The sequence below is a fragment of the Podarcis liolepis genome (genome assembly GCF_965112155.1).
Source record: "Podarcis liolepis genome assembly, chromosome: 8".
NCBI lineage: Eukaryota > Metazoa > Chordata > Lepidosauria > Squamata > Lacertidae > Podarcis > Podarcis liolepis.
The window spans coordinates 86,942,903-86,970,264 of NC_139560.1; the positions used below are offsets into that span (position 1 = coordinate 86,942,903).

At 44.6% G+C, this 27,362-nt stretch overlaps 1 protein-coding gene and 1 long non-coding RNA gene across 4 annotated transcripts in view; one reads left to right on the forward strand and one right to left on the reverse strand.

Annotated features, from left to right (window-relative positions):
* Positions 1-809: 809 nt before the first annotated feature.
* On the forward strand, positions 810-27,327 carry SYNDIG1 (synapse differentiation inducing 1). Of its 3 annotated transcripts, none has more exons than XM_083519697.1 (4): positions 810-1,098; positions 13,760-14,312; positions 23,026-23,163; positions 26,042-27,327. In XM_083519697.1, exons 2-4 carry the CDS (start codon positions 13,818-13,820, stop codon positions 26,198-26,200), a joined length of 792 nt encoding a protein of 263 aa, XP_083375823.1. In that variant the 5' UTR covers positions 810-1,098; positions 13,760-13,817; the 3' UTR covers positions 26,201-27,327. The 3 variants fall into 3 exon arrangements, with proteins under 3 accessions (XP_083375823.1, XP_083375825.1, XP_083375824.1); XM_083519699.1 differs by lacking the exon at positions 810-1,098 and adding an exon at positions 3,094-3,217; XM_083519698.1 differs by lacking the exon at positions 810-1,098 and adding an exon at positions 9,337-9,448.
* Positions 19,279-27,362, reverse strand: part of LOC310714467 — a 34,007-nt gene continuing 25,923 nt past the window's right edge. The window contains exon 4 of the long non-coding RNA XR_014529806.1: positions 19,279-20,548. This is a non-coding gene — a long non-coding RNA (uncharacterized lncRNA). The remainder of the gene's footprint in view (positions 20,549-27,362) is intronic.

Genomic DNA, 27,362 nt, shown 5'->3' on the forward strand with positions numbered 1-27,362 from the left:
GCTGGAGGCCAGCTCCCCCTAGAGGACGTCCTTGGGGATCCTGTCCAGTGGGTTGTTTAAGAGACAGGCCTCTTTTATTTCCTGAGAGGTATCCTTACTGAAGAGTGGTGGCCAAGGAAGCAGGGAGGAACTTGCTTGAATCAGGGCCAATCTGGACCCCTGGCCCCCAATTTATATGTTTGTGAGTTGGTGGGGGTTAGCTTGCAGGATGCCCGAGTCCCTTGGGGTCCTGGATCCAGCAAGGGTTAAAATCTAATGGAGGATTCAATTGTTGAACTGACCAGGCAAGCTTCTTCGGTAAGCCCCTGGAACCCCTGGAGTCTTGCACCCTTCGGAGACTGGGGCCGGAGGCAACAATATTTTCATCCCAGCATTCTGGCCAATGAGCAGAACATTCCAGCACAGTTGCCTACTCTCTCCCAAAAGAAGTTCCTTTAGCTTTCCCCTCCTGCCCTTTTCAGCATCAGAAGATGCTCTTTCTTTTCCAGAAGGCCTTTCACTTTGGGGCTCAGCTTGCCTTTGCTCTCGAGCCCGGCTGCTGCAGCAATGTGATTTGCCTGTTTCACTGGAGGCTGGCTTGCTGTCGGTCTTGTGCCCTAGAAGGCTTTCCTGGGCTGGCTGGCTGGGCGCCCGACCACGTTGACTCGCCTGCCATTCTCCGCCGCTGGGCATCGCCTGCGTTTCGCGGCTTGGCGCCGACGTTTCGCGCCGATTCGCAGCCTCTTGCCTGGCCGCCGCCTGCCCAGCCCGGAGCTCCCTCTAGGACCCGGGGGGATCTTTGCGCGCCCCCCCTCGCCGAACCGAGTCTCGGTGCAGGGCTGTAAATTCCTCCTGTCAAGCCCCAGATGCGGCAGCAGCAGCCGCAGCAGCATCGCCTCGCCGCTCTCGGTTCTCCCCGGGCGGCGGCGCTGCGCCCCGGCTTGCAGCCTTCGTGACATGCGGCAGCTCCCCCTGCCGCGGCGACTGCTTCCCCGCGGGCTGCTCGCCATCCGCTGCGGGGCTGCCCGGCCCGGGGGCGCCGCAGGGTGAAGCCGCAGCCTCGACGGCCCGCCCGCCCGCCCGACGGAGGTCACCTTGCGGCCGCCGCTTGGCCCGGAGGTAAGTCCCGGGAGGGAAGAGGGGGGGGGGGGAGATGGAGCCTGCGTCCGTCCCGCCTCTGCCCCAGCCAAGACGGCGACGAAGCCTCGCGGGGGACGGGGGACGATGACGCCTTCCCCTTCTCCCGCGGTTCCGAAGTGGCGCAGCGCTGCGGGGAAGGACCCTCGACGGAAGGGCTCCGGCTGCTGCCCGCGGGAGCGCAGGCTGAGTCGCCGCCGGGTCCTCCTCGGGCGCCGGGTCCTCCGACGGCAACGCGAAGTCGGCAGCCCCGATCTTCCGGCATGCGAGGCATGTGCGCGCCCCGGCGTGGTTTCGCCAGCTGGGCTCCCCCAAGGCGCCGCGTGGGGCATTGCTGGGAGACTCCGAGAAGGGCTCCCTTGGGACTAATTCATCCCGGTAATTCCCCACCTGTGAATCGGGGCTCGCCAAATGGTCGAGCTGGAAGGGACTCGGAGGGTCATCTAGTCCAGCCCCCTGCAATGCTCCGCCTGGGGCTCGAACCCGCCACCCCGAGATCAGAGCCTCCTGCTCTGTCCATAGCTGCACAGGCGCGTCGGGAGCCCCTGAGCAGGACGCATCCGCGGGGGTCCGGCCGGCAGAGAGGCGCCTCGCGGAAGAGAGACTTCCTCCACTGGCCGGGTGCATCGGGCGGAGAACTGCCTGCCGCCCGCGCTCAGCTCCCCCACCATTTCCAGTGGTTTCTCCCCAAGGGACGCGCTCGGGAACGTGCTCTCTGCTTCCTTCCCAAAGGGTGAAGATTTATGGGGAGATGCTAAAGGAAGCCCCTTTGGCTTAGAATGCAGAACAAACTTCTGTGAAAACGACGAACAACACACTCTTATGCAAGTCTACTCTGAAGTAAGTCCCAATGAATTCAGTGGGCCTTACTCCCAGGTTGAAACTTATTAGAGCAGTAATAATAATAATAATAATAATAATAATAATAATAATAATAATAAGTACCACACCCTTCTGGATGGGTTGCCCCAGCCACTCTGGGTGGCTTCCAACTCATATAAAAACATAATAAAACATCAAACATTAATAGCAACAATCTGATCCAATATAAAACAGTCACAACAATTTAAAAATAAACAACTTATATCAAATAAAGCAATATTCAATAATCCATTAGAATCTAATAGTAAACAGTAAAATTAAACATCAGCAAATAATAATTAAATTGTTTACACTTATCAATTACAATAATTACTAATCTATAATCAATAAAGGAGATCATGTATTTATTCTTCCAGTTCATCAATATAAATTTCTTGGCTACCATTACAGCGTGTACAATCCATTTTCGTTGTCCAGTGGTTAAGTTCCATACAGTAGGTATATAGTACAGCACAATATTCTTTTTTCTGAAAATTTTAGTTAAAGGCATAATCTCCTTTAATCAGTGGATTGATAATATGAACTTGCAATTTATGAATGGACTGCTTACAGACATAGACTCTGCTTGGATAAAGACAACAATATTTGGAACAAATTTATACAAAAACTAGTAGGCTATTTTTAAAAAATGTATAATCAATAAAAATAACAGCAAATCACAATGCGTAAAATACCACAAAACATACAAAACCATATAAAATGATGAAATTGAGAAAAAGGACACACAAATTATTCTTAAAATTTAAAAAATATATCCCTGAACTCCTCTCTTCCCAGCTGCGCCTGCTGTTCTCAAAGTCGTGGTCTGAGGAAGAAGAAGAAGAGAAGGAGGAGGAGTTTGGATTTGATATCCCGCCTTTCACTCCCTTTAAGGAGTCTCAAAGCGGCTAACATTCTCCTTTTCCTTCCTCCCCCACAACAAACACTCTGTGAGGTGAGTGGGGCTGAGAGACTTCAGAGAAGTGTGACTGGCCCAAGGTCACCCAGCAGCTGCAGGTGGAGGAGCGGAGACGTGAACCCAGTTCACCAGATTACAAGTCTATCGCTCTTAACCACTACACCACACTGGCTCTCCCAGGCCTGGAGGGGGCGCAAGGCAGGTGGAAAGAGCCATTGCCTGATGGCCAGCAGAAAGTCCCTCTCCCCTCACGTAAAAGTGCAGCTATTTGTAAGCTCCACTGAATTTTGGTAGTCCCACAAAATTCAATGGAACCTGGAAGTAAGTAGAGGTCTATAGGATTGTGTGGGTGAAACTGCTGTTTATTTCCACTTAAAATGGATCTAAGGCATTACTGCAGTAATTCTTCAGCTGTGGTCCATGGGCCACCAGTGCTCTATGGCGTTCCTTCAGGTGGTCCCCATAACCACAGCGACAGTAATTCAGAAAAGCTTCTAAACTGTATTTCCAGGACAAATGGTGATACCGTAAATGTCAAATTGTAACTCTTTCTTCTGCACTTTAATGCATCTACACTGAAAGTGCAGAGAAGGAAATGGAGAAACAGATAGATGCCAAAATGTCTTGACTCAGTGATACTGACCAAACTGTGGTTCACACCTGTTCTAGCATGGTAGTCCACAACTCCAAATTTACCTGATATAGTGACACTGATTTATTGTCACATGAATTCTGAATAATTTTTATTAACCGACCAATCACATCAAATCAAACCAAATTACATAAATTCCAAATTACACAGCCGAATTTTAAATTTTTGTTGGGGCTATCCATATTTCAAGTTCTGAAGGGATCCAATCAACTTCTTGCTTCTTACTGCTGTTTTAATGTCCACAAATCTAACCTTATGATGTTCACAGTACTATCCAGTCCTTTCTTATTATTTTTCCACATCTCTTGTTGTTATTTTCATATATTTTTCCTTTCTCTTTGTGAATTCTGGACCTTGGGTCTGCAGCCACTATCGGTTTCATGCATTTTCACTGCAGGTTTGCCTATTTTTTATAACTAATTCTTGAGATTCTTGAGACAACCAAGTAAAATTTTTACATAATGCTCCTTTTAATGTGGAATTTGTTGAAATATTTATAGTATTTACAAAAGTTATTCACAGTTTTTCTTAATGGAAATGGAAGAACACCAATTATCTGAATGCAAGATATTGCTTCATAAGGTTTTCCTGAATACATACAGGTTACACAAGCAGTGTTCAATATAACAACCTGAATAATTTTAGTAGTTTTATTCAGGATGAAGCCCATTTTGGCAAGTGTCAGTGGGATGTCAGAGTTTGCATTTTGCCAAAAGTAGGTCAATGTGATGATTGTTACACATAGTCTCAGATCATTATTGTAGGGTTGCCATATTTCAAAAGGTAAAAACCAGGACACCCCAAAAATTGATGAGATGTGTTGTTTTTACAATAACGCCAAAAAAATGCAGTTTTCCAATTGACTTGCCTAAGATCCAGGACAAAGGGCCACACTTCAAAAATCCCCCCGGATGTCAATTCCGCCTTTGTAATCCTGGTAATGCCTGGCAAAATCCAGATGTATGGCAGACCCACATTATTAATACATTGCGAAAAAACCTGTCTCAAAGACAGGTTTTTGAAAAAACTGTCTCAGGCAGAGCCACAGCTGGGGGGGGGGGCTAACCAGTGGGGCGCCATTGAGGCTCCCAGCCTGTGTATGTACAGAAATGCACGGGGGGGGGGGGAGTGCCAATCTGGGTTTTTGACCTGGGTGAGATAAAACCTACCAGTAGTTTCACCCCGGCACCTGAACTTATATTGATTCATCAGCAAGCTCAGGATAGTACTAGAGTAATTTTAATGGCATGAAGCCAAAATTTGAATAGCCTAACTTCCAAAAAATTATCTTCAAGGGCCCTGTCACATGACAATTCAATTAGCTGTTGTTCTTTTTGTGCAGACACATTGAGCGATAATGTCCATTCAGTGCTGGATGCAGGCACCTGGGGGGGGGGGCTGTATACCCCCATGCTGTCACTGTTTGTCACTAAAGCACATTCTGCTGAAGCAGAAATAATCCACGTGATGCCAAAGTGCACTTCTCAGTTTAATTCTCATTAATTTTCCACACAAATGTTCTATATAATTCGGAAGCCATTTCTGCTGCAATACACAGGAGGCCATAATGTCGGAAAAACTGGTGGTCTGCAATGAGCAAGCAAGAATACAATGAAGTTTAAGGTTTCAGTTTGAGCAAACCTCAAATCGATTGAGGCTGACCTTTGCAGAGTTCACTACACATCTAGCCTTTCACCGCCACCACCTTCAGAGCGAGGTAATAATAAACCCATATGGGTAGGGAGGATAAGAACTATTTATCATCACAAATGCCATATTAGTTTTATCAGTCTTTATTTGTGGTAAAAGTGGGCATCTTCAGTTGCTTCAGGACAAGGCCACTTTCTATCCAGATAGTAACTTGATCAAGCGCATTGCTTCTTAGGTGGCATATTTGGGGTCATAATGGTGATCTCTTTCCTCCCCTTAAACACCAGCTGAGGCCATGGCAAGGAGCTGCGAAGCCCTAAAAAGGAGGTTTTCTTTGCATTTGTCGTGCAGGTGGAAGCCCTTATAGCATAGCAGCAAATCAGAAAGTGCCCCTTCAAATCTTGCCTCTGCCATAAGCATGCTGGCCACCCTTAGGCAAATCATTGTCCTCTCAGCCTCTGCTCCCCAGCCCTATCTCAGGGGTGCTGATAAGTGCTGGGAAGGATTGCTGTGAATTACTTTTTGAGAACTAAAAAGAAAAGCGCTGTATAAATGCTTATTAATAGGTTGCAAGTAACCATGGCTGTGTGCGGACAAGTAGAGTCGCACAAATGTAATTCCCCACTGCAGTCTCTCTCCCTGCACCCAACAGCCTCTCCTAAGAGTTAGGAAAGGGGTGGGATGGAAAAAAACAAGTAAGCAGATGCACAGAGGGCATTCCAGGCCTTTCCTGAGCTCCCCACCCGGAGAAAGGTGTTGTTTTGGGGGAGCTTGCAGTGTGGAAGAGGAGGTGAGGAATTCCCCTTGAGTGACTGTTCTCCAGGAGTGTTGCATTAGATAAATCCATTACCTTATTTTATTGTGTGCTTTTGTAGCAAACAACATTCTAATGCATTAATGATTGCAAACAGAGGCAAAGGCTGTTTTTTAAAACATAGATTTAATTAACATGAAGCACAAGAGCTTGATTTTGTGCCCACAGAGTTTGAGTGAGTCTGTCTGTGGAAACATGCAAAACTGCAGCTTCTGCTCATGGTGAATGTTTCACCCAACCTGTTTGCCATATGGGGAGAGCTGTGTGGTGCTGAGCCTGAGCATCAGCATTAACTCTAAGTAGTCTGTTTCTCAGAGTAGAAGGTGACAGAGTAGATTCACACATTACTCTGCTAATGAGGAAAATGCATGTATTTCAGACCTTGTTTTAGAATCCTGTGGAAGCTTAAACGTTGGCATGAAACTGCGGCGTTGCAATACTATCCATCAAGATTTCAGTGGATATCCAGCAAAGGATTTAAATTGGTTTACCAATGCCAGGCTATCTGTGATATCAACAACAGTTTGCAAATTGCGTACTGTTAATTACATAAATACCACTGTCTGTACTTGATTGCATTTCATTGCCCTCTGGCCATAGCTTCATGCATCTGCTGAAGTGGCCTGTAGTCCACAAAGCTTATGGCGCAAGACTCTGTCCTGTTTGCTGCAGCAGGCTAACTGTGCTACTCCTCTGTAAATATTCCACCAGAGGCCAATAAAGAGATCGGGAATGAGATGCTCCCAAGATTGGTTTAAATTGTCACATGTTTTGAACAGCAAGTGAGAAACCTCTTCTTGTGATATGGCACCTAGCTTAAAAAAAAAAAAAGCTAATGAAGAGAAAATAGCTGATATACCCTGGTAAACGAAGTATGACTGGTTCCTATTCTGCTACTTAAGACATGAATGGGTCAGGTCTTCTTGTATCTCTGGTGGTGCAACAGAGTTTGTTCCCTTCTACAGGCAAAACAAGTACGTGTTTCCTCACTCTGAAGGTTAACAGGCAAGAAAATAAGACCCCAAGATGGTTATCACCAATGGAGGCTAAGGCCCGAAAAAGACTCAATATGGAAGCCGATTGGCCGAACTATTGGGAAATAATAGAAAAAATTGGAGATAATTGGAGGTTGCAGAGCTTGGAGAAATTACAGAATAAGGTGCGAGACTGGTTACATTACGCTCAAATTCAAGAGGTTTTCAAACTGGATAGGAAAATAGGATTCCAGGTGGAGAAATCGAAATTAGAGACAGAATTGCTTGAGCCAAAGACTAAAGTACTTTCGAGAATGTATAACTTGCTGCTTAAATGGAACACTCAGGATGAAACAGTCAAATCAGCCATGATAAAATGGGCTCAGGATATTGGGTATAACATCATGTTTGAGGATTGGGAAAGGTTATGGACCACCGGAATGAAATTCACGGCATGCAATGCCTTGAAGGAAAATATTATGAAAATGATATATAGGTGGTACATGACCCCAGTCAAGCTTGCAAAAATATATCACCTGTCTGATAATAAATGTTGGAAATGTAAGGAGGCTGAAGGGACATTCTTTCACCTCTGGTGGACCTGCCCAAAAGTGAAGGCCTTCTGGGAAATGATTTACAATGAGTTAAAAAAGGTATTTAAGTATACCTTTTCCAAGAAACCAGAGGCCTTCCTCTTGGGCATTGTCGGCCAGAAAGTGTCAAAGAAGGATAGAACTTTTTTTATGTATGCAACTACAGCAGCAAGAATACTCATCGCAAAATATTGGAAGACAAAAGATTTACCCACACTGGAAGAATGGCAGACGCAATTGATGGACTACATGGAACTGGCTGAAATGACTGGCAGAATCCGAGATTCGGGTGAAGAAACAATGGAAGAGGACTGGAAAAAATTTAAGGACTACTTACAAAAACATTATAAGTTGTATGAATGTTAAGAATTTGCACGATTTGGAAATTTTAGCTTCAGCAATTAGATTTGGTAAAACAGGAAACTAAGTTACAAGTAAGAAAAGGTTGAAATTTAAAGTGATATTAGGTTTAATTTAAGGTATGAGTAACTGATAAAAAGCATTTTAATTCTAAATATATAATATCTGAATGGTACAAAATAAGATATGAAACAAGGTAATAATTTGCTGATATGTTTATTGTAAAGAATGCAGAGTGAGGGAGATGTGGGGAAGTCCAGTTGGTTGTACAAAAAAGCTTTGGAAAGTTGGATTTTTTCTTTTTTCTTTCTTTTTCTTTCTTTTCTTTTTCTTGTGTCTTTCTTATGTTTCTGATTTTGTATCTGAAAAATGTAATAAAAAATATTTTTTAAAAAAGAAGGTTAACAGGCAAACCAGCTTTTGCATTGCAGTCTCAAAGCGCACGGTGCATGCCGATAGCTGGGTGTGAACAATTTAGGGTTGCCATGTTTTCGGAAGCAGGATGCTGGACTAGATGAACTAGATGATGCAGCAGAATCCTTACCTCTCCATTTGGGATACCTGTCCTCTTCCACTGAGCTCACTGCTTTGGGAGAGGAGGAGCCCACTGAGTGGTGAGGGAGGCAGGGGACTCCTGGCAAGTGAGCCAGATCAACCCTGGCAATCAGTGGGGTAACCAATGTTGCAGCCAGTCACCCTCACTATCTTTGATAGGAGGAGCGTAATGCATGTGACTGACTAGCGGTAGCTGTGTTCGTTTGCACTGTATTTGGTCATGTCTGCAGGTTCAGAAACCAGTTTAGAATTCAATAGCAATTTGCAAACTTAGCTTCTTAAATTAATGCAGTAAAGTGTGACTACAAGACAGATTGTCATTTACATATTATAATTACCGTAGATGCTATGCTCTCATATGCTTATCTCAAGGAGGATTAAAAAATTAATTCAGAAGATAATTTTTAAAACCTAAAACCAGGAATTATCATACTTAGAATTTGCTTTGGTATATTTGTTGTACTTTGTTTACACTGTACTACTCAGCCAAAAGGTTCTTGTTGTGGCAGCTAACTCACAAGTTAAAACCCATCAAAAAATAAATGTGAGTCTGTAAGTGACTGTGGAGCCAGTTCTGGATTCACATGACCTTCCATAATGGGGACATAGGTTTCCGGGTTGGAGTTGATCACAGTGAGGGTTTGCCAAGCGTGCCTTCCTCTTAGCACGTTTCTCCCTTTCATCCTGAGTTTGAGTGTCTTCAAAGCCCATGACACCTTTGTTAAAGGCTGTTCTCCAGTTGGAGCGCTCACAGGCCACTGTTTCCCAATTGTCAGTGTTTATACTACATTTTTTTATATTTGCCTTGAGAGAGTCTTTAAACCTCTTTTGTTGACTACCAGCATTATCCTCAAATACTCTGCACTTCAGTTGGGAGAAGGCTGCATTCGCAGAGCTCAGGCGATGCTGGATTTCAGCATCAATGTAGCCCCTTGTGGAAAGATAACTGCCCAGGTAGGAGAAGTGATCAGCACGTTCTAACATTACACCATTGAGTTGGATTTGCGGTGCTGCAGAGGAGTTGTTTTGTGCTTGTTGGTACAGCACTTAGGTTTTTTGGATATTGAGTAATAGGCAAATTTTTCTGTAAGCATCTGCGAAGATATTTAGGATAGTTTGGAGGTCATCCTCTGAGTGTGCACACACTATGTTTTCCTCAGCATACTGAAGCTCTATGACAGAAGTTATGGTAACCTTATTATTTGCTTTCAGCCTGCTCAGATTAAATAGCTTTTCATCTGTTCGATATATGATTTCTACTCTGGTGGGGAGTTTCCCTTCGTCAAAGTGTAGGATCATGGCAATGAAAAAAATAGAGTTGAGGCAATAACACAGCCCTGTTTAACACCTGATCCCACTGTGAATGGTCACTTTGAGAGCCATTGTTATCCACAATTATTGCTGCCATATTATCATGGAGGAGCCGAAGGATGTTCACAAGTTTATCTGGGCAGCCAATTTTCAGAAGGGCAGTCCACAGGGCATTACGATTTATAGTGTCAAGGGCTTTAGTCAGGTCAATAAACACCATATACAAGGGTTGGTTTTGCTCTCTGCATTTTGCTTGAAGCTGTCGAGCGGTGAAAATCATGTCCACTGTTCCCCTATAAGGTCAAAACCATTTTGGGATTCAGGAAGGGTAGCCTTGGATATTGTTAAGAGACGGTTTGCTAAGATCTTTATAAGAATTTTACCAGCCTCAGCTAATAAAGAAATGCCTTGATAGTTTCCGTAACTCGGTTGATCATCTTTTTAAAAAAGATTGATAATTTTGACACCCCTAAAGTCTGCTAGGATTTCTGTCTCCAAGATTTTTTTGATGGGATTGTGAAGTTGTTGTGTAAGTTAAATTCCACCCACTTTGAAGACTTTGGCAGGTATCTCACCAGGTCTCTGGCTTTGTTGTTTTTCATTTGGTTAATAGCTGTACACAACTCTCCCAGATTTGGAGATACTGCAAGCTCATCTCTAATTTGTTTTTGCAGAATTTGTGAGAACACCTCAGCAGCTACGGGGGAGTTGTGGTTAAGGAGATGCTGGTAATGTTCTTTCCAGTGCAGTTCAATAGCTTCTTTATCTTTTAGAAATGTGGTACCATCTGTAGAGCATAGGAAACTTATACCATAATTTAATGGCCCATAGATGGTCTTTGTGGCTTTAAGGAAACTCTGTACATCATGAATGTGGGCTCAGTGGTGGATCTCTTGAGCATTTTTATCCAACATTTTTTATTCTCTGGTTCTTCTTTGAACCTCAGCCTTAGCGTTGGCATAGATATTTTCTTAGTGGCACAGTTTCTATCTCTTTTCCAGATCTGAAAGGCCTTCCTTTTCTTGTCAGTCATTCATTCAATCCCACTGTCATTCTCATCAAACCAGTCCTGGTGCTTCTTGGTTTGGTATCCAGTACAGTGGTGCCCCGCAAGACGAATGCCTCGCAAGACGAAAAACCCGCTAGACGAAAGGGTTTTCCGTTTTTCGATGCGCTTCGCAAGACGAATTTCCCTATGGGCTTGCTTCCCATGGGCTTCCCTATGGGCTTGCTATGAGTCTTGCGATTTTCCCCCCTTTCCCCCCTTTTTCTAAGCCGCTAAGCCGCTAATAGCCTTTTAGCCGCTAAGCCTTTAATAGCCGCTAAACTGCTGATAGCGCTAATCCGCTAATCCGCTAATAGGGTTGCTTCGCAAGACGAAAAAACCGCTAGACGAAGAGACTCGCGGAACGGATTATTTTCATCTTGCGAGGCACCACTGTAGTTTGCTCACAGGCTACAATAATAGATGTTTCTAGCTTGGTGAGCTCCCGTTGCTCGGTCCCAGCTCCTGCCCACCTAGCAGTTTGAAAGCACATCAAAGTGCAAGTAGATAAATAGGTAGGGAAGGTAAACGGCATTTCTGTGCCAGAAGCAGCTTAGTCATTCTGGCCACATGATCTGGAAGCTGTACGCTGGCTCCCTCGGCCAATAAAGTGAGATGAGCGCCACAACCCCAGAGTCGTCTGCAACTGGACCCAACAGTCAGGTGTCCCTTTACCTAGTGTTCCTCAATGTTATCAGGGAACTCTGAAAGCAGATGGTCCTTAAGAGTCATTTGGAAGCAATCCTGCTTAATAGGACCTTGAAAGGCTTGAGTGTTCATTTTGCACCTTTGGGTCTGGTGCACAGACATGTAAGAACCCCAACAACCACTTTTTTGAAGTTTTATTAAGGGTAAGAGGCAAGAGGGCAGAGGTGGAAAGCAGAATGGTGCTTCAAGAAAACAAATGACTAATTTTAGAAAGTGAGATTAGCCTAGGAGTTCATGGCACAAACCTAGGATTCTCTTCAGGCAAAGCAGCATCTTGGATGGTCACGGGGGGGGGGGGAGGGGACAAAGCAATATTGGCAGCTTGGGCTCTGATGGACAGGTGACTCACTGGGGTTGCACATAGCACAGAAAATGCCCAGGGGTGGAGGAAGAAGCAAGCAAGATAGCAAAAGGAAGGAGACGGGAGCTGTCAAAATACCAGTTTGTGTATTGGAAGGGAGATGCAACCTCTTTACATGATGGAGGACTAGTGAAGCTGGGTCATCTAAAGGGACTGGTTCTTGGTAGGCCAGAATCATGTCCCAGTGCCAGCGCTATCTTTAGGTGCCAGTTGCAGATCTGTCTCTTGCTTCAGATGTTTTGCATGCTGTGGAGGTGGTCTCTGTGGGAAAAAGAAAAGCCGACAGACAGTTGACATTTTATCTGATTTGATGAGTGGGTACAGGACTTTGTTTGTGGATTTGTATGTTTGTTGTTACCCTTCCTAGTGTCTTACGATGGAGGGCGGGGTGCAAATCTCACAAGTGAATGAACAGCTAAAGTACAGCAATCCCACCCCAGGAAGGGCCACAGGTGGTTTGTGCAGCAGGGAGAAGTTTGAGGTTGCCACTTCACCCTTCACTGCAGCACTGTGATAAGAGTAGCAAGTTCTACAGAATATTTTTGGCCTCATATGTCATTGGGACACATTACCAGACACGGTATAAAAATCTTTATTGGAGTGTATTCCCACCCACCCTGCACATTTAGAGAAGGGTGAAAAATACTGTCGCTGCAGAAATTAATGTCGAACATACGTGGTTAAAACCTTTGTATTTCAGGACTCTGTAATGTTCCTGAGAATCCCTTTTTTATCTTACTTGTGAAAGGAGATTTTAAGCATTAAGATTAATTCCCGTGTGAAATGCAGCCCTGATTTGCCTGATAAATCTGCATTCGTTTTATGTTCACAGCAGGTTATGCCATTGTAGTGCCAAATACAACATGAAAAGGTTCTGCTAAAAATAGTTTTTGCAATTCTGGCTTGACTTTCCCTTCCCATGCTGATACAAGTGTGTAAACATTTGTCAATCAAATGAAATTGGGTGTTAGAACATAGGAGACGTGGTGGGGGTAAAACAGCAGTCCCTCTTGACCAGGACTACTCAAAGTGGTGGTTCATGAATTGGGTAATGGTCCACAAGCCATTGGTTGTCATTCCTCAGGGACACCCAAGGTTGGGGGGAGGGGTGCTTCAGGGACCAAATATGGTACTGGTCCCTGGCACATTGGCGTTGGCAGAATTGCTAGTCCACCACATCAGATAGTTTGAGAAACAGGGGTCTAGACCAGGGGTCAGCAAGGTTTATCTTGCCTGGGCTGGATCAGTCCCGCAAAGATCCTTCCGTGGGCTGGATCGCACGCTCACTCGCGATTTTCGGCATCTGCGCATGCGCAGACGCGATTTCTGGTGCCTTGGAAGCAAGTCCCCTGCCCCGCCGCGCTCTGCCAGTTTAGCGCAGCATGTGAGTGGGCAGCTCAGTTGGGGGGCGGCTCGTGGGCCTGTCAGTCGACCTCCGTGGGCTGCTTCCGGCCCCTGGGCCTTAGGTTGGTGACCCCTGGTCTAGACCATATTGTCATCTTGCAGAAGGGGGAGCAGGTGCTGAGTTTGAGTGAACACTAACTTCCCTAAGTCCATTTAGTGATAATTATGTAAACCTTTTCCTCTTGTAAGCCTCCTTCAGCATGTATGGAATAGATGGCATACAAATATAGTGATGGTGATGGTTAACAGCTCTGTCTCTTAGCCCTTTTACTACAGTATCTTTTCAATGCCGTGAGAATCCTCTGTGGTGAAATAATTTTTAGCCCTATCATTTCCACACAAGAAGCAAATTGCCCAGGAAAAGTGATTTGTAAGGCCTAGGGATGAATGGGGCTTTTGTGCTAATTTGTGGTTTGTTCCCTTTCTCATGCCTCAGGATATAGGATCTCTTCATCCCATGTGATAATCGTCCACAAAGATTCCACTTCAGTGAGATGGTAGAGGAAAAGGAAAACAGGATGGATGGCTTGGCTGAGCAGAAGAGTGTCCTTAAGCACACCAAGGCAGCTGATGCCAAGAAGAGGAATGGGCTGATTAACACCAGAAACTTGATGGCTGAGGGCAGGGAAGGTTTGGTGTCTGTGTACCCCACCCCCCAGTATCAGAGTCGGCAGATTGGCACTCTCTACTCTCCAGGCTACCCACGGAATGACCCGGTGCAACAACTCCTTGACCCCAATACACTACCACAGACAGTGGAGTCCCGCTACCACCCGAATATCATCCTCTATTCGGAAAGCATGCTGCGATCGTGGGGAGAGAGTGTGAGTGCGGAGTGCTGTGAAACCACCTTCATTGAAGACAGGTCACCCACCAAAGACAGCCTGGGATACTCTGATGGCAAATTTGTCAGCCTCTCCACGGATGAGATCAAGATCCACACCCTCTCCTATGAAGTGGAAGAAGAGGATGACTTCCAGGAAGTAGAGGTCAGGCAGGTCTTCTTGTCATTAGTTGCAGGAGTTTTTCTATGATGTGATCTGGTCCAATGGCATGCCTTTATTATTACACGATTAAAGACTACTTGGAGTCCAAAGGGACCACCCACAAAAGAGGTTGCCCGTTCCCTCTCTGCCTGACTGGCTACTCTGGGCTGCCACCCTTCCAGCTGGTCTCCACTGCAGGTGAGTAATTCTGCTACATCTCTCCATTAGGTGTGATAGGCTCGGTCACGTATTCCCAGTGCAGAGACATAGCAGAATTACGCAGTCTGAGAATCCTTCCCTGCTCAAGTGGTGAGTTTGTTTTGAAAAATACTGTATATTTTAAGACAAACTTAAAACAAGTTTTTGTTTCTGTTTTTCAGATGACACCACTAAGATTCTAGTGTTTGTGTATTGCTATTTATGTGTTGCTGTTTATGTGTTTAATTATGACTAGTGTGGGAGAATACGTATAGTTGAAACATGTTCAGTTTGCTCAGAGTGATTCTTAGTCAACACATGTATTTAAACGAAGCTTGTACGATGTCGGTTCTTAAAATGGTGTGTGGCTTCAGTGTAAGTGAAAAGTCACAAGTAAAACCCCTCAAAACTACCATCATCTTCAGTTTGTGGATTCTTAGGCTACACTTGGGACAGTCCTGAAACATCAGGTGGGGGAGCAGGTAAATATTTGGCTCCCTGCTTGGTACTTGCAATATCCTCTGCCTTTGACCATGTGGTGTTGAGTAAAGGAAGATCCATTACTCTCTCTCTCTCTCTCTCGTACACACACACACACACAAATTTGTAAATTAGTCTGTGTTTTGCTACCCAGAGCTTAAATACATGATCTTACACGCACCCTTTCAATTGAAAACATGCATTTAGAGAGGACCCCTAACTTGGCAGAGAAACATGCATTTAGAGAGGACCCCTAACTTGGCAGAGAAAGAGAGAGAGAGAGAATACATGAAATTCAGGACAGACTATCAGTACAGGACATAGCATTTTACATTGAAATACAGGAAAACCCTGTATTATACAGGACAGGTGACAACCCTATGAGATGTCCTAAAAGACTGAGGGAAAATAGACTGCTATTGTTTTGTGTCTTTCATTTTTAATTTTTTTATTTTGGAAGCAAATGAGACTCTTCCCTTGCAGAGCCCAATGCAGCAAAGTGAAACTGTTTTAATTTCAGTTGTTTTCAATGGAAGACATTTAAGCACACGTGAAATGAATGAGACTCAAAGGTGCTTTACTTCAGTTGTAGTCTCGTGTGCTGTCTCGATCTTTGTGGAAAGCAGTTAAAGTACTGCAATACAATTTGTGCTGGAATTAATATTCTTGCCTAGTTACCTGGCCATCCCTAATATCATTGCTCAGATGCAGGGTTCCTGGCAGACAATTATATTAGTTGCCTGACGTTGTTCCAAAGACTTGCTCCTATACATTAAATAGCACCAGCAATACATTCTTCAGCCAACAAAATGTCCCATGCCAATAAGGAAGCAAATTACAAAATGTGTATAGAATATATAATGAAATCATGCAGGTCTGGATGCTGGCGCAATTTCTTTTCCATTGCACAGTCATTAGATGTTCTTGATTTTTCTTTTTGCAAAAGCAGAAAAAAGTCAAACTGAATATCTGATTTTTTAATTTTTTTTACTAAGATTGGAGGAATCATAGCCACCCTCCCTAAAGTCATGCTATCATTTTAATTGAAATGTAGCCCTCAAGAGAAATAGAGAAACCAGGGGTATTTCTCCACACAGCCAAAATTTTAAAAACAACAACAAAACCAAAATCTAGTTTCCTTTATCTCAGCAGCCAATGGCGCCATCAGGGCAGGACTTTGGGCAGAGGTTCAAAGCCCAACTCGGATGGATGCGCAGGAGTGGCTTGCCATTTTTTGAAGTAAACAAAGTGGTAGCCATCAAAACCGGAATCCTCCATTAAGTCCAGAGCCTAAAATTATCCAAGTGCACCACTGAAACCAGTCCATGTGCACAAAAAACTCCAGCATTGCCCAGGTGTAAAACTTGGGTTCATTGATATTTAGTCTGCTGATTGGCTTAATTTAATTAGGACAGTCCATGAACGGCAATAATCTTGCTTTCCTCATTCTCTCAGCCAGGTTAAAAAAAAAATCAATAAAGGGGGGGGGGGGGACCACAGTCTTAAATGGCTCAATTTCAAATCCCTTAAAATAAAGAAAGTCTTCCCAAGCCTTTTTCTTCGCTTGGCAAGCCTCTGATTTGCTTCTTTGGCAATACTGTCACCAACTACACACTGGAGTTTAGATACTAATTCTCATAAGCAATATTCCTCTCTGTTGGCAGCTAATGCATTGCTTTGAGTGACTTTTCCTTGGAAATATGCTTTCTACCGTTCCTCTCAGTGAAGTGCCTAAATCGGGGGGGGGGGGGGGCAGTGGCGTAGCGTGGGTTGTCAGCACCCGGGGCAAGGCAAGTAATTTGCGCCCCCTAACCCGTGGATTTGCGCCCCCTAACCCTAACCCCCAGATGTTGCGCCCGGTGCGGCCGGCACCCCCTGCACCCCCCACGCTACACCACTGGGGGGGGACTTCAGGCCTGGTGGGCCCCCTCACCCAACCCTCAGGAATCTCCCTAGCTGCGCCTCCTCTCCATGCCCTTTGCAAGTACTTTCGTCTTGCCAGAATGTGTCTTTGAAGTGTGATCATGCCTCTTGCTTGCCAGCACAGAGAGCGAGGGTGAGGCATGTCGCCGACTGTACAAATGCGCAGTCCTTTGCTCCATCCACTGTTGCCTCTGGCTCAACCCTCCGCTCGCACAAAGCCCCTGGGAAGACACTCTCAAACGAATGTGGCCCTCAGGTTGAAAAATCTTTCCCACCCCTTGTCTTAAACAATGGTGTCCTTCCAAAACACAGTTCAGAATGCCTCCTAAGTTGGATATTTATCCAAAGTGTCTCTCCTTACTTGGTTTCATGCCAGCTTCCAAAATTCTTTTGTGTTCTTATTTTTAGTGTTACTCAGATTGTCTTCAATTGCATCTTCAACTGTTCGCTGTTAAGAGTTTCTGATCACAGTACTGATCTACACAATGCAAAATGCTGATACACTGGAGAGTTCTCTTTTCTCCAGGAAAATAATAATCTGTGCTTGCACTGAAACCTGTAGAAATATTTCTAATTCAGCCTCAGCAGTAATCTTGAGATTAGTCTACAAATCTGAAGGCTTTTTACTAAACATTTGAATGAGAGCAAGTACTGTATTGGAATTGAGGGAAGAAGAAACTAAATGATTTAGCATGGTGTGGCTGCGGGTGCTGCATTTAGTTTGAGGAGACCCAAATTCAATCCCCCGCACAGTATGAACTTGGACCAGCCATTATCACATTGCCTGATCCACCTCCTAGGACTGTTGTGAGGATAAAGAGGCATGCGTGCCAACCAGAGTAGGAACTTGTTTCTGATACACACCTGGGCTGTAAATTCCAGGTGTAGCCCTGATGCTAGTCATGGCTTTCTTGCCAGCCTACCTCCTTGTCTTCTTTTTCTGTGAACAAGCTGTCAGTCACCAGTTGGCATGGCTGAGAAGAAATTCTCCCTGGGTTCCTGGCTGGTAGCTAGGAGCTGGTGCTTTCACCAGATAATTTCAATAGCAAATTATATATTTATTGGTATTGGTTCACCTGTTATAGACTCAGCGCTCTATTCTATTCCCCTTCAGAAGAGCTGCTGATGTACTGAATCGGCGTGCAAGATGGACGCAAGGGCGCACTGAGTGCCCACCCTCCACACAGCCAGATTCCTCTGCCCCCAGCAGCCACACATACAGAATGAGCATCATGCCTGAAGACTTTCACACAGTCTGGAACCCCAGTTGCGTATGATTCTTAACTGTGCAGAAGTCTTCACACATGCAGATATACCCACAGATATAGACTTCTTTGCACTGTATGCTCAGATGCCAAGGGATGAGCACATTTGTGGAGGCAGAGTGGTCACTTGATTGTTTTCTTTTTTGAAGTGGGCTCCTCATGCCCACAGGATCCATATTCAAGGGGTGGTGGTGATATGTTTCTCAGATATCCCCACAGAAGGGTCACTTGAGACTGGCATGCTAGCTACCGTGGGCAGAAGGAGTGGCATATTGGCAGCCTCCCTAGACACATCAACCAGCAGAAGGGCTGGAGATTCAACTGCTGGCAGATGAGCTGCTAGTTGAGTCCCTGCCCGTGCTACACCAAACTTTCCCGGAAGTTAAAATCAGTAAACTTGTGGACTGATTTATGGCCGAGCAAAAATACTGCCACTATTCTAAATTCATCACACTATGCACAGACGGTGAATGGAAGAGGGTTTTGGTGATTTTTCCAGCAGAGTGAAATTATTAGCAGTAGCAGTTCCCCCCTCCCCAGTTTCTTTGAAGAGTTGATGCCACAAATGGTGGGGCTTCATTATCCACCAGCAGGCAGCTGCCATTTTTGTTTCCCAGAAAGTCCGGAACAATGTTATGTCTGAGGCATTCTGGGAAACAAAAATAGCAGGTGCCAGCTGATGGCTATTGAGAAGAGCTGCACCACCAATATCTTTTCTTTTTTGTTTTTATTCTAAAGAAATTGTTACTTTGCATCTGTCACCCATGATAAAACTGCCTGCACTGAACATTTCAAACAGTTTGGTTGCCCCTGAAATATTTCCCACTTTCATGAATTTCACCCCTCCTCACGAACGTACTGTAGCTCCTCTCCAATTTCATTCTGAAGGTTATTTATTGAGAACCTCTTCCTTAGCCTTAGTCTTTTTTCTTGTGCCTCACTCACCCTGCTGAAGGCACAATCTTAACCCAGGCAGGCTTTGGAGTTATTCTAGAGAGCATGACAGAACCTTGAGATTTTGCACGTGTGTGAGATGCTTTTTATATAATTGCCAATCTCTCTCTCTGCCCCATCTCCCTCAAGCACACACACACACACACACACACACTCAATATTCAGGAAGGCTGGTGATGGGGGCGGGAAAGCTAGTGCAGACTACTGAGAACACAAAGATAAAAGCAGACATACCCAGACAAATGTCTTAGTCTGCAGTCTTAGAACACTTACCTGGGAGAAGCCCCATTGAACTCTGAGACTTACTTCTAAATAGACAGTACAGGATTGCACTGCAAATCAGGAAGGGGGACTGCAGATTAACTTTATTCAGACACTAAACTATTTATGACCATTCTGAAGCTGCCATGCCTGAATAATGGCTGCAACCTCAGATGATTATGAATAAATTAGTATTCCTTTCAGGCATTTATTGCTGATTGATAGATGTTAAGATTTGAGAAATATTGAATAACAAAAGTTCTGAATTATGAAAAGTTAGATTAACATTTCATGGGAGGTGTCAGTGCACTGAGCTTTTCACTTGAGCTGCCATGCTCTTTTATCCAAAAGTCTCTCTTTCCACAGCAAATGTGTGCTGGGCCTGGGCCAATTGAATGTCTACAGAATTCACTCAGTATGGCGGTGGAATCTTATAGTATAGACGTAATTTTAAAAAAAGCTCACGGTCTTTGTTGGCTTTACCTTTGCAAGAGATGAAATAGAACAAACCAGTCTTCATTTTCCAGACAGAGTCCAGAGCAGCAAATTAAACTCCTTCTCCAAGAACATACAAGGTGGCTATTGGTCCACTGCACCTAAAGGCCTCTCCAGATGCAAAACATAACCTGACCTTTGTGTGCCAAGGCCCCGAGACCACCCCATTCCCTAGGTGAAAAAACCGGTCAAAACACAGTATAATGATTTATGGGGTAAATAAAGGCCACAGCTTTATTGGTTACAGATGTGAAGGTTTTGCAATAGGCATTGGGTGAAGCCACCACTAATCCACTCCAGCCCGTCTGTTGAAGGTCTGATGGTAAACCCAACCGGCGGTGGGGGCACCCTATGGCTTACATCAGATAGGGGTGCCCCAAGAGGTCCCTGTTTGAGGCCCTAACCCCTGTCTGAGCATTGGACAGAAGCCACTCTTCCTGGATCCGAAGCTGAGTCTCAAGGCAGGTACTGATCCCTTGATCCACTGCTGCACAAAGTTCCAACAAAAGGAAGAGGTCAGTTAGCCTGGCAGGCCTCAGCTTATTCTGTCCAAGTGCCCCTGTTGGTCCGTTGGTCCTGCACCCAGGGCAACGTCCAAGACCTCCTGCCTGCTATTCATTGGTTCACTAGAGCAGCTCAGAGCCCGTCCACAAAACCACCTGCCTAGGAGGGCAAGAAGAAGAAGAAGAAGAGTTTGGATTTGATATCCCGCCTTTCACTCCCCTTCAGGAGTCTCAAAGCGGCTCACATTCTCCTTTTCCCTTCCTCCCCCACAACAAACACTCTGTGAGGTGAGTGGGGCTGAGAGACTTCACAGAAGTGTGACTAGCCCAAGGTCACCCAGCAGCTGCATGTGGAGGAGCGGAGACACGAACCCGGTTTCCCAGATTACGTGACTACCGCTCTCAACCACTACACCACACTGGCAAACAGACTTAATTCAACAGGGGAGAGGAGAAAGTGTACCTAGAGCAGAATGTTAAGAGCATCTGTTCAGCTTTCTGCCATTGAGAAGCTACGAGAACTAAAAAGAGCTTGGTTGTGGTTGTGATGTGCCCCATTTTCTTTTTCCAAAAGCAGCCAAGATTAATGTGCAAGTTCTAAATAATGCTAATCATAAAGATGAAGCCTGACTGCATTCCCCTTTTGGTCAAATGCTTTCTCATAGTCCCACACATAGTGGGCTAACCCTGGCTTCTTAGAATCATAGAATCTTAGTGTTAAAAGGGGCCTAAGGGTCATCTAGTCCAACCCCCTGCAATATAGGAATCTCAGCTAAAGCATCCGTGACAGATGGCCACATGACCTGGAAAGCTGTCCCTTGGCCTGAAAGCGAGATGAGTGCCACACCCCATAGTCGCCTCTGACTGGCCTTAACCGTCCAGGGGTCCTTTACTTTTACCTTTTTTACCTTCCCCAAATAAGGAAATGTATTCTAGAACTCTCTGGAATAGAAGTAAATGGTGTCATCAGCCTCCCAGAATTTCCCTTGAAACATTAACATTGCCAATTGATTAGGGGGGAAATGCCTGGCTGTCGGGTTTTGTTTTTTGCTTTGGGGTCAATTCCCAGAAATGAATGGAGCAAGCTTGTTTTTCTCAGCACTTCTTCAGCCTGGCTAAGCGCACTAGGCTTCATCAGATGGATGTGCTTTGGGACCTGCCTTGTGACTCAGAAGCCTCCTTCCTACTGCAACCAAACCATCTCCCAGTGTTGTTGTTGTTTTTCATTTCACAAAGTGGCAACCTTATGATCCATGTAGTCCTCTGCTGCTGCCATGTGGTGACTCATCCATGTGTTGGTGGTTCTGGGAAAAGGGAGGGTGTAACTTTCCTGGGAAGGACAACTGAATGCAGCCTGTGGGCTTTACACCACCTTCTCTAGGTTTAGGGAACTTTCTGTCTGAACTTGATGGCTTACTTATGATGCTGCCCACCTCTGAAATCACCATGGGATTAGGATCACCATGATCACTCACACAGGTCCCTTGGCTTCCAGAGGGCCTGAGGCAGATGAAAGAGAGAGACTCCTCAATAGGTAGCCTTAACAAACCACCACTCTCTACCTTGCCTGCCCCAATTCATATTACATAATCATGATATTGACCTGCCTTTAACATGTGAAATGTGCTACACACTGTCTACAGCCAGTGTGTACTTTTCTTTGAACAAGAGCACACTGCAGACTTAGACAGATCCCAGCAAGAAATGACAAAGACAGCCTATCTCGAGACACAATGGAGTGCACCTTGGCGGCAGGGGTGTGTGTGTGTGTGTGTGTGTGTGTGTGTGTGTGTAGTCAAACTGCTGCAGTAGCAGCACTGAAGGGACCAGCCCCAGGGTGCAAGCCTGAAGGTCCTGATGTGCTCCAAAGAAAAGCAGAGCAACACGTTTGGCACCGGCTTGGCTTCAAGAGTTGCCGGAAGGAGGCGTACAAGGCACCATCCAACTGTCTTAAGGACTCTTTATAATGTGAGCCTAGATATATAGCTAGATACAGATAAATAAAGCAGAGCCTATAAGAAGCATGCAGACTCTTAAAAACAGGCAGCAGATTCTCTGAGGGCAACTTGTGCAGCTTTCACAAAACCATATCCCCGGTTTCAGCTACAGACTCTCAGCTGTCTTTCTTCCAGGTCTGAGGCAAGCTGCCTGTTTCACTAATTCACCCCCTCCCACTGCAGAGCACCCACCTGAGACCCCACCCACGCTCATCTGAGAAAGCACCCAGTTGCTAGGAAAGAATACATTTTTGTCAAGGTTCTGATTGCTTATTCCCAGTGGTCAGGGCAGCCAAATTCACAACAGTATTATTAATAAGGTTTGCTAGATTTTAAGAAGCTTTTGGCTAGTCAGTTCAATTTCCGTGAGTTATTTTAAAAAGATATCTTCTTAGGATATAGAATAGTAGAGTTGAAAGGGATCCTGAGGGTCTTCTAATCCAGTTCCTAGCAGTGCAGGAATCTTTTGTGGGGCTCAAACCCACAGCCCTGAGATCAAGAGCCTCATCGTCTACCAGCTAAACTATCCCGTCTATATAGCAAACTTTAAATAAATGACCGCAGATCCAAAAGGGGCAGGCAATAAGAACTTGCCTCTAATCAGTGTCCTCTTTACGTCCCCTTCTTCTTGCTGTTCCAGAGCGATTATTCAAGTGACACCGACAGTGAAGACCATTTCCTTATGATGCCGCCCAGGGACCACCTCGGACTCAGCGTGTTCTCCATGCTCTGCTGTTTCTGGCCACTGGGAATTGCTGCCTTCTATTTGTCACATGAGGTGATGTAGAATTCTGTTATCTCAATTAGCAGTGTGTGCAGGCATGCGCTGCCCTGTTTATGCTGAGGGCATGATGAAACCATCCAGGGACTGGGCAGACAGAGCTGAGTACGTAGGCGGCAGGATGACCTTGCGCCTCCATTTTTATTTCTGTGTAGCAGCTATTCCCCTCCCTGGTTTGATATTTCAAGCTTGCCTTATTGACTGTACTCAGGAGTTCTTTCCGTTTCATGAAATAGAGGAGATAAAGCTTGGATGGCTTTACTTTAGGCTAAATATGCACAAGATTGTATTTAAGATAAGCTCATCATGCAAGAGGTTAGTTGTCAGAAGTAATAATTTAGAATTCTAAAGCTTAGCTTATTAAAATTTGATATATCACTGAAAGTTTCAACCCTTCAAAAGAAGAGAATTGGGACTGAAAGACCAAGGGGAAATGTGGGTCCATGAAGCATAAGTTGAAAGCAAACACAATATTCAGGATGTGGTTATTGCTTACATGGGGCAGACGTTAATGGGGGCACTTTAATGTATAATGTCTATACTTGGTGCATTTGAATTTGTAAGTACCTTAATTTTTCTTTCAAACTGAAGGGCTTTTGATCCTAGAATGCATTCCAGACCATTTTTGATGAGAGATCAAAGAAGCATTGAGGCTCTTTAGTGCATTTTCCCCATCTGCCAACATTGTGAATGCAGGATAGAACTGAGAATCCACCTGGTTCCTTCCACTGCTGTTTTTAAATGCCTGTGCAAGGCTGTGATCTAGTCCCCACTTACCTGGGAAGGAGCCACATTGAATTCAATGGAGCTTACTTCTCAGTACACACGTATAGATTGCACTATGAAACTCAAATCTTTGTTCTCTCACCTGACACCTTTACTATTTCCCACCTCTCTCCATCCATTGAGTGTCTCTCATCTTACACTGACTAGTGTTTCATATAGAGCACCTACTTTGTTTCAGCACTCTAGAAATAAAATTAAAGGGTGGAAGGAAGTCATTCAAATGTGCATTCTTGCTACTGTGAATTTGAGAGTCACTTTATAGACTGATTTAAGCAACTGGCTTCCTTCTGTTGCAAAATCCCTAAAAATATACCCATTTTCACAAGCACATGGCACATATGATCATATAAATGTCACTAGCCCCTATGAACTGCTGTCAGGCTTGCCATTCTGCCACTTGTACAGTGCTATTACAAATACATTACTGCAGAGAAAACTAAAATAGTGGAGACATCCTAGGCTAATGAGTGAGGATGCTCTTAATGAGTGAGGATGCTCTTAATGAGTGAGGATGCTCTAGGCAATAGACATTTAAAGATGATCGGTGCTGAAGGATCCAAGACCTTTACAAGGGAGTCAGCACTGTTATCTTTAATTCTGTCTGCTCTTGAACAAGCTGGCTTGCCCTGTGCTGCTGCTGATCGGAATCCCCCAACTTAGAATTCCGTTTGTGTTTTGTGCCTGCTTTTTATTTATTAAAGCTCTTGGCCTGCTACTGAAAACATTTCAGCCTGAAGTCTGTGTTAAATTGGCTCATCAGTCATCTTGATGCCAACCACAGTCTGGCCAAGTATTTTTTGTTTTTTTCCTCCAGAAAGGAAAGTGCTGGAACTCATAGAGGTGTCCTGCAGAGTAGGTCCTGCAGAGGTGTCCTTCAGGACAGCAAAGGAGGGTTGATTTGGGGGGATGGCAATGTCGTTCCTCAAGGTCACGTGAGATAGATGCCTCTGGGGTCAGATTTTCTTCTTCATCATCATTTAATTTGTATGCTGTCTTTCTGTAGTTAAAACCATGCTCAAGACGGCTTACAACATGAAACGATTTACATAATTACAAACGTGCCAAAAGCAATTCCCCAGCCCAAGTGTCTGTTCAGCAGGCTCAGCTTTTGTAGCTGGAGTCAGTCAGGGTCTCGCCCTCCCAGGCCAGGTGGAAAAGCCTGCAAGACAGGGGGCAGGTTTTCTAGGACTCACAGGCAAGATTTTGCCATTAACCATGGCAGAATGACCTACTCTAGTTCAAGCATGCTACAACATGTTTAAAATATTGATTTCTTCATTTTGGATTTTAAAAAATAGGAGTTGTCTTATACATGGGGGCATCCTTTACACGGAAAAATACGGGGTGTGTGGGTGTGCATACCACTGAAGATTTGAAAGCTTAAACCTATGGCATTCTGCATGCAAAGGAGGTGTTCTGTTATGACCTAGCATGGCACATAGAAAAGTGTTTCACCTGGCCTTTATTAGCCGAGCAATAATTTAACACACCATGTTTATTTAGACATGCTTGTCTCAACATTATAATAGTTTAAGTGTTATCATTTAGATGCTGAGTTATAATATCACAAATTAACTCATCAGTAATTTTAAAACAGAACAGCTGCAGTGTAATTGCCTTTCACCATTTATGTTCATAAAAAATGCAGTTGACAGGAGCTGAAGAACCACCTAAAAAGAAAACAGACCCCCTAAATCAGGCATCCAGGCAATGCAGGATAAAGCACATTATTGTAAAAGAGATGTCAAATTATTTGACATTTAAGAAGTGGGGCTGCAGCTTAATGTGGCTCATCTGTTTATGCCAAAAATGGATACCAGGTGGCAAAGACAACTAAATTACTAACTCAGAAAGTCCTATTCAATGCACCAGTTTGTCTGTGACGGGGCAATCCTTTATCCTCCTGTGCTTGATGGAATGGATCTGACTTTGTAGTGTTTGGCTATTTCTACCTTAGCAACAGCTTTAAAAGTCCAAACTATACAGTATACTAAAAACAAAACAAAACTAAAAAATTAATTTTCCTCTTTCAAGTTGAAGAGTGCGCCATATCCAGGTTTACTAAAGTGAGCTTTTCATCCCCCTACAGACAAACAAAGCCATCGCTAAAGGGGACTTCCACCATGCAAGCTCCAGCTCACGACGAGCCCTCTTCCTGGCTGTGCTGTCCATCACGATTGGAACAGGCATCTATGTGGGGGTTGCCGTGGCGCTCATAGCGTACCTGTCCAAAAACAATCACATATGAAGCTCAAAGAAGTGGACTGCTGTAGAAAGCCACAGGAGGCCATGACATTTCAAATATCACTTGTTTTGATGGTAAGAAGGGCTGCTGTAATTTTGTACGATTTGAATTCTGAAGAAGAATGTTCAGGATCTATACACCCCCTCCAGTTCACTTTGAATGTTGGCAGTACAGACATCGCAAGAAGCCAAGAAATGCTGGTTCTTTCCTGAGAGCCAGATATACGTCTTCAGAGCTCATTGCTGTCCTGAGCTGGAACAAACCCAAAGGGAGCTCTGTCGCATATATACCCTTGAACATGAGGTTCATCTGTCAAAAGGGGAGAGGCATCTGAATGTAGAGACCTAAAGCTCTACACAGCTGACTGTTTCCTACATAAGAAAGGCAATTCCTCTCTTGGCTTTGGATGATTGAGAAGATGAAACAGCTGGTTCAGTGCATATTCATGACCATGGCTCAAATGTTACCTGCAAAGTGAATGTCATATAGGAATAGCAGGAGCCCTATCGGAAAAAAACAAACTCAAAATGATACGTTCTTCTCGTCCATCACATCCAGAGGTGAGGCAAAACGAGGTGGCTGCCTGAGGGCAGCCGATTTGGGGTGTTGAACTCATGGAAAAAGCTGTTGTGCAAGCTGCATTGAAACCAAAATGAGGTGTGCATAAGTACAGTCATGTTCTTGCGCCGCTCCTGTTCATTTCAGCGGAGCTTACATTGAGCTTCTTGGTGCATTGCTAACGAGAGGATTTGTCCCTCTCAGGTGCCAAAGTGTCTTGGGCTGGCCCTGATCCCACCCTGAAAACGACTGGCTTGCAAAGCATGCAGCTCCTTCTGGCAGCATCTCTCTTAATGAAGGGGGCCTCTCCTGCAACTAAATATAAGAAGCCTGTCCACAGATTTCGCGACAAGGCATGGAGTTCCACATCACAGCATGGACCAAGAGGTCTGGTTACAGGACCCTGGAGTGTCAGCCTGATGGCACAAACTTTCATTCTTGGTTTATGGACTTTCAGTCATGCTGTGATACATTCCCCATTCTCTAGATGCGATGTTCGCCTAAAATAAACTCAAGTGGGCAATGGGCATATTGAAAAGAATTAATTAATATTAAAAATCAACTGAAAATAATATTTATTTTGTGTATTACTGTGCTTCTATTTCTT

Coding starts and splice junctions, on each gene's coding strand:
- SYNDIG1 (XM_083519697.1), top strand. CDS start 13,818: ATGGTAGAGGAAAAGGAAAACAGGATGGATGGCTTGGCTGAGCAGAAG. Junction 14,313..23,025: donor ATGACTTCCAGGAAGTAGAG/GTCAGGCAGGTC, acceptor TTGCTGTTCCAG/AGCGATTATTCAAGTGACAC. Junction 23,164..26,041: donor CCTTCTATTTGTCACATGAG/GTGATGTAGAAT, acceptor ATCCCCCTACAG/ACAAACAAAGCCATCGCTAA.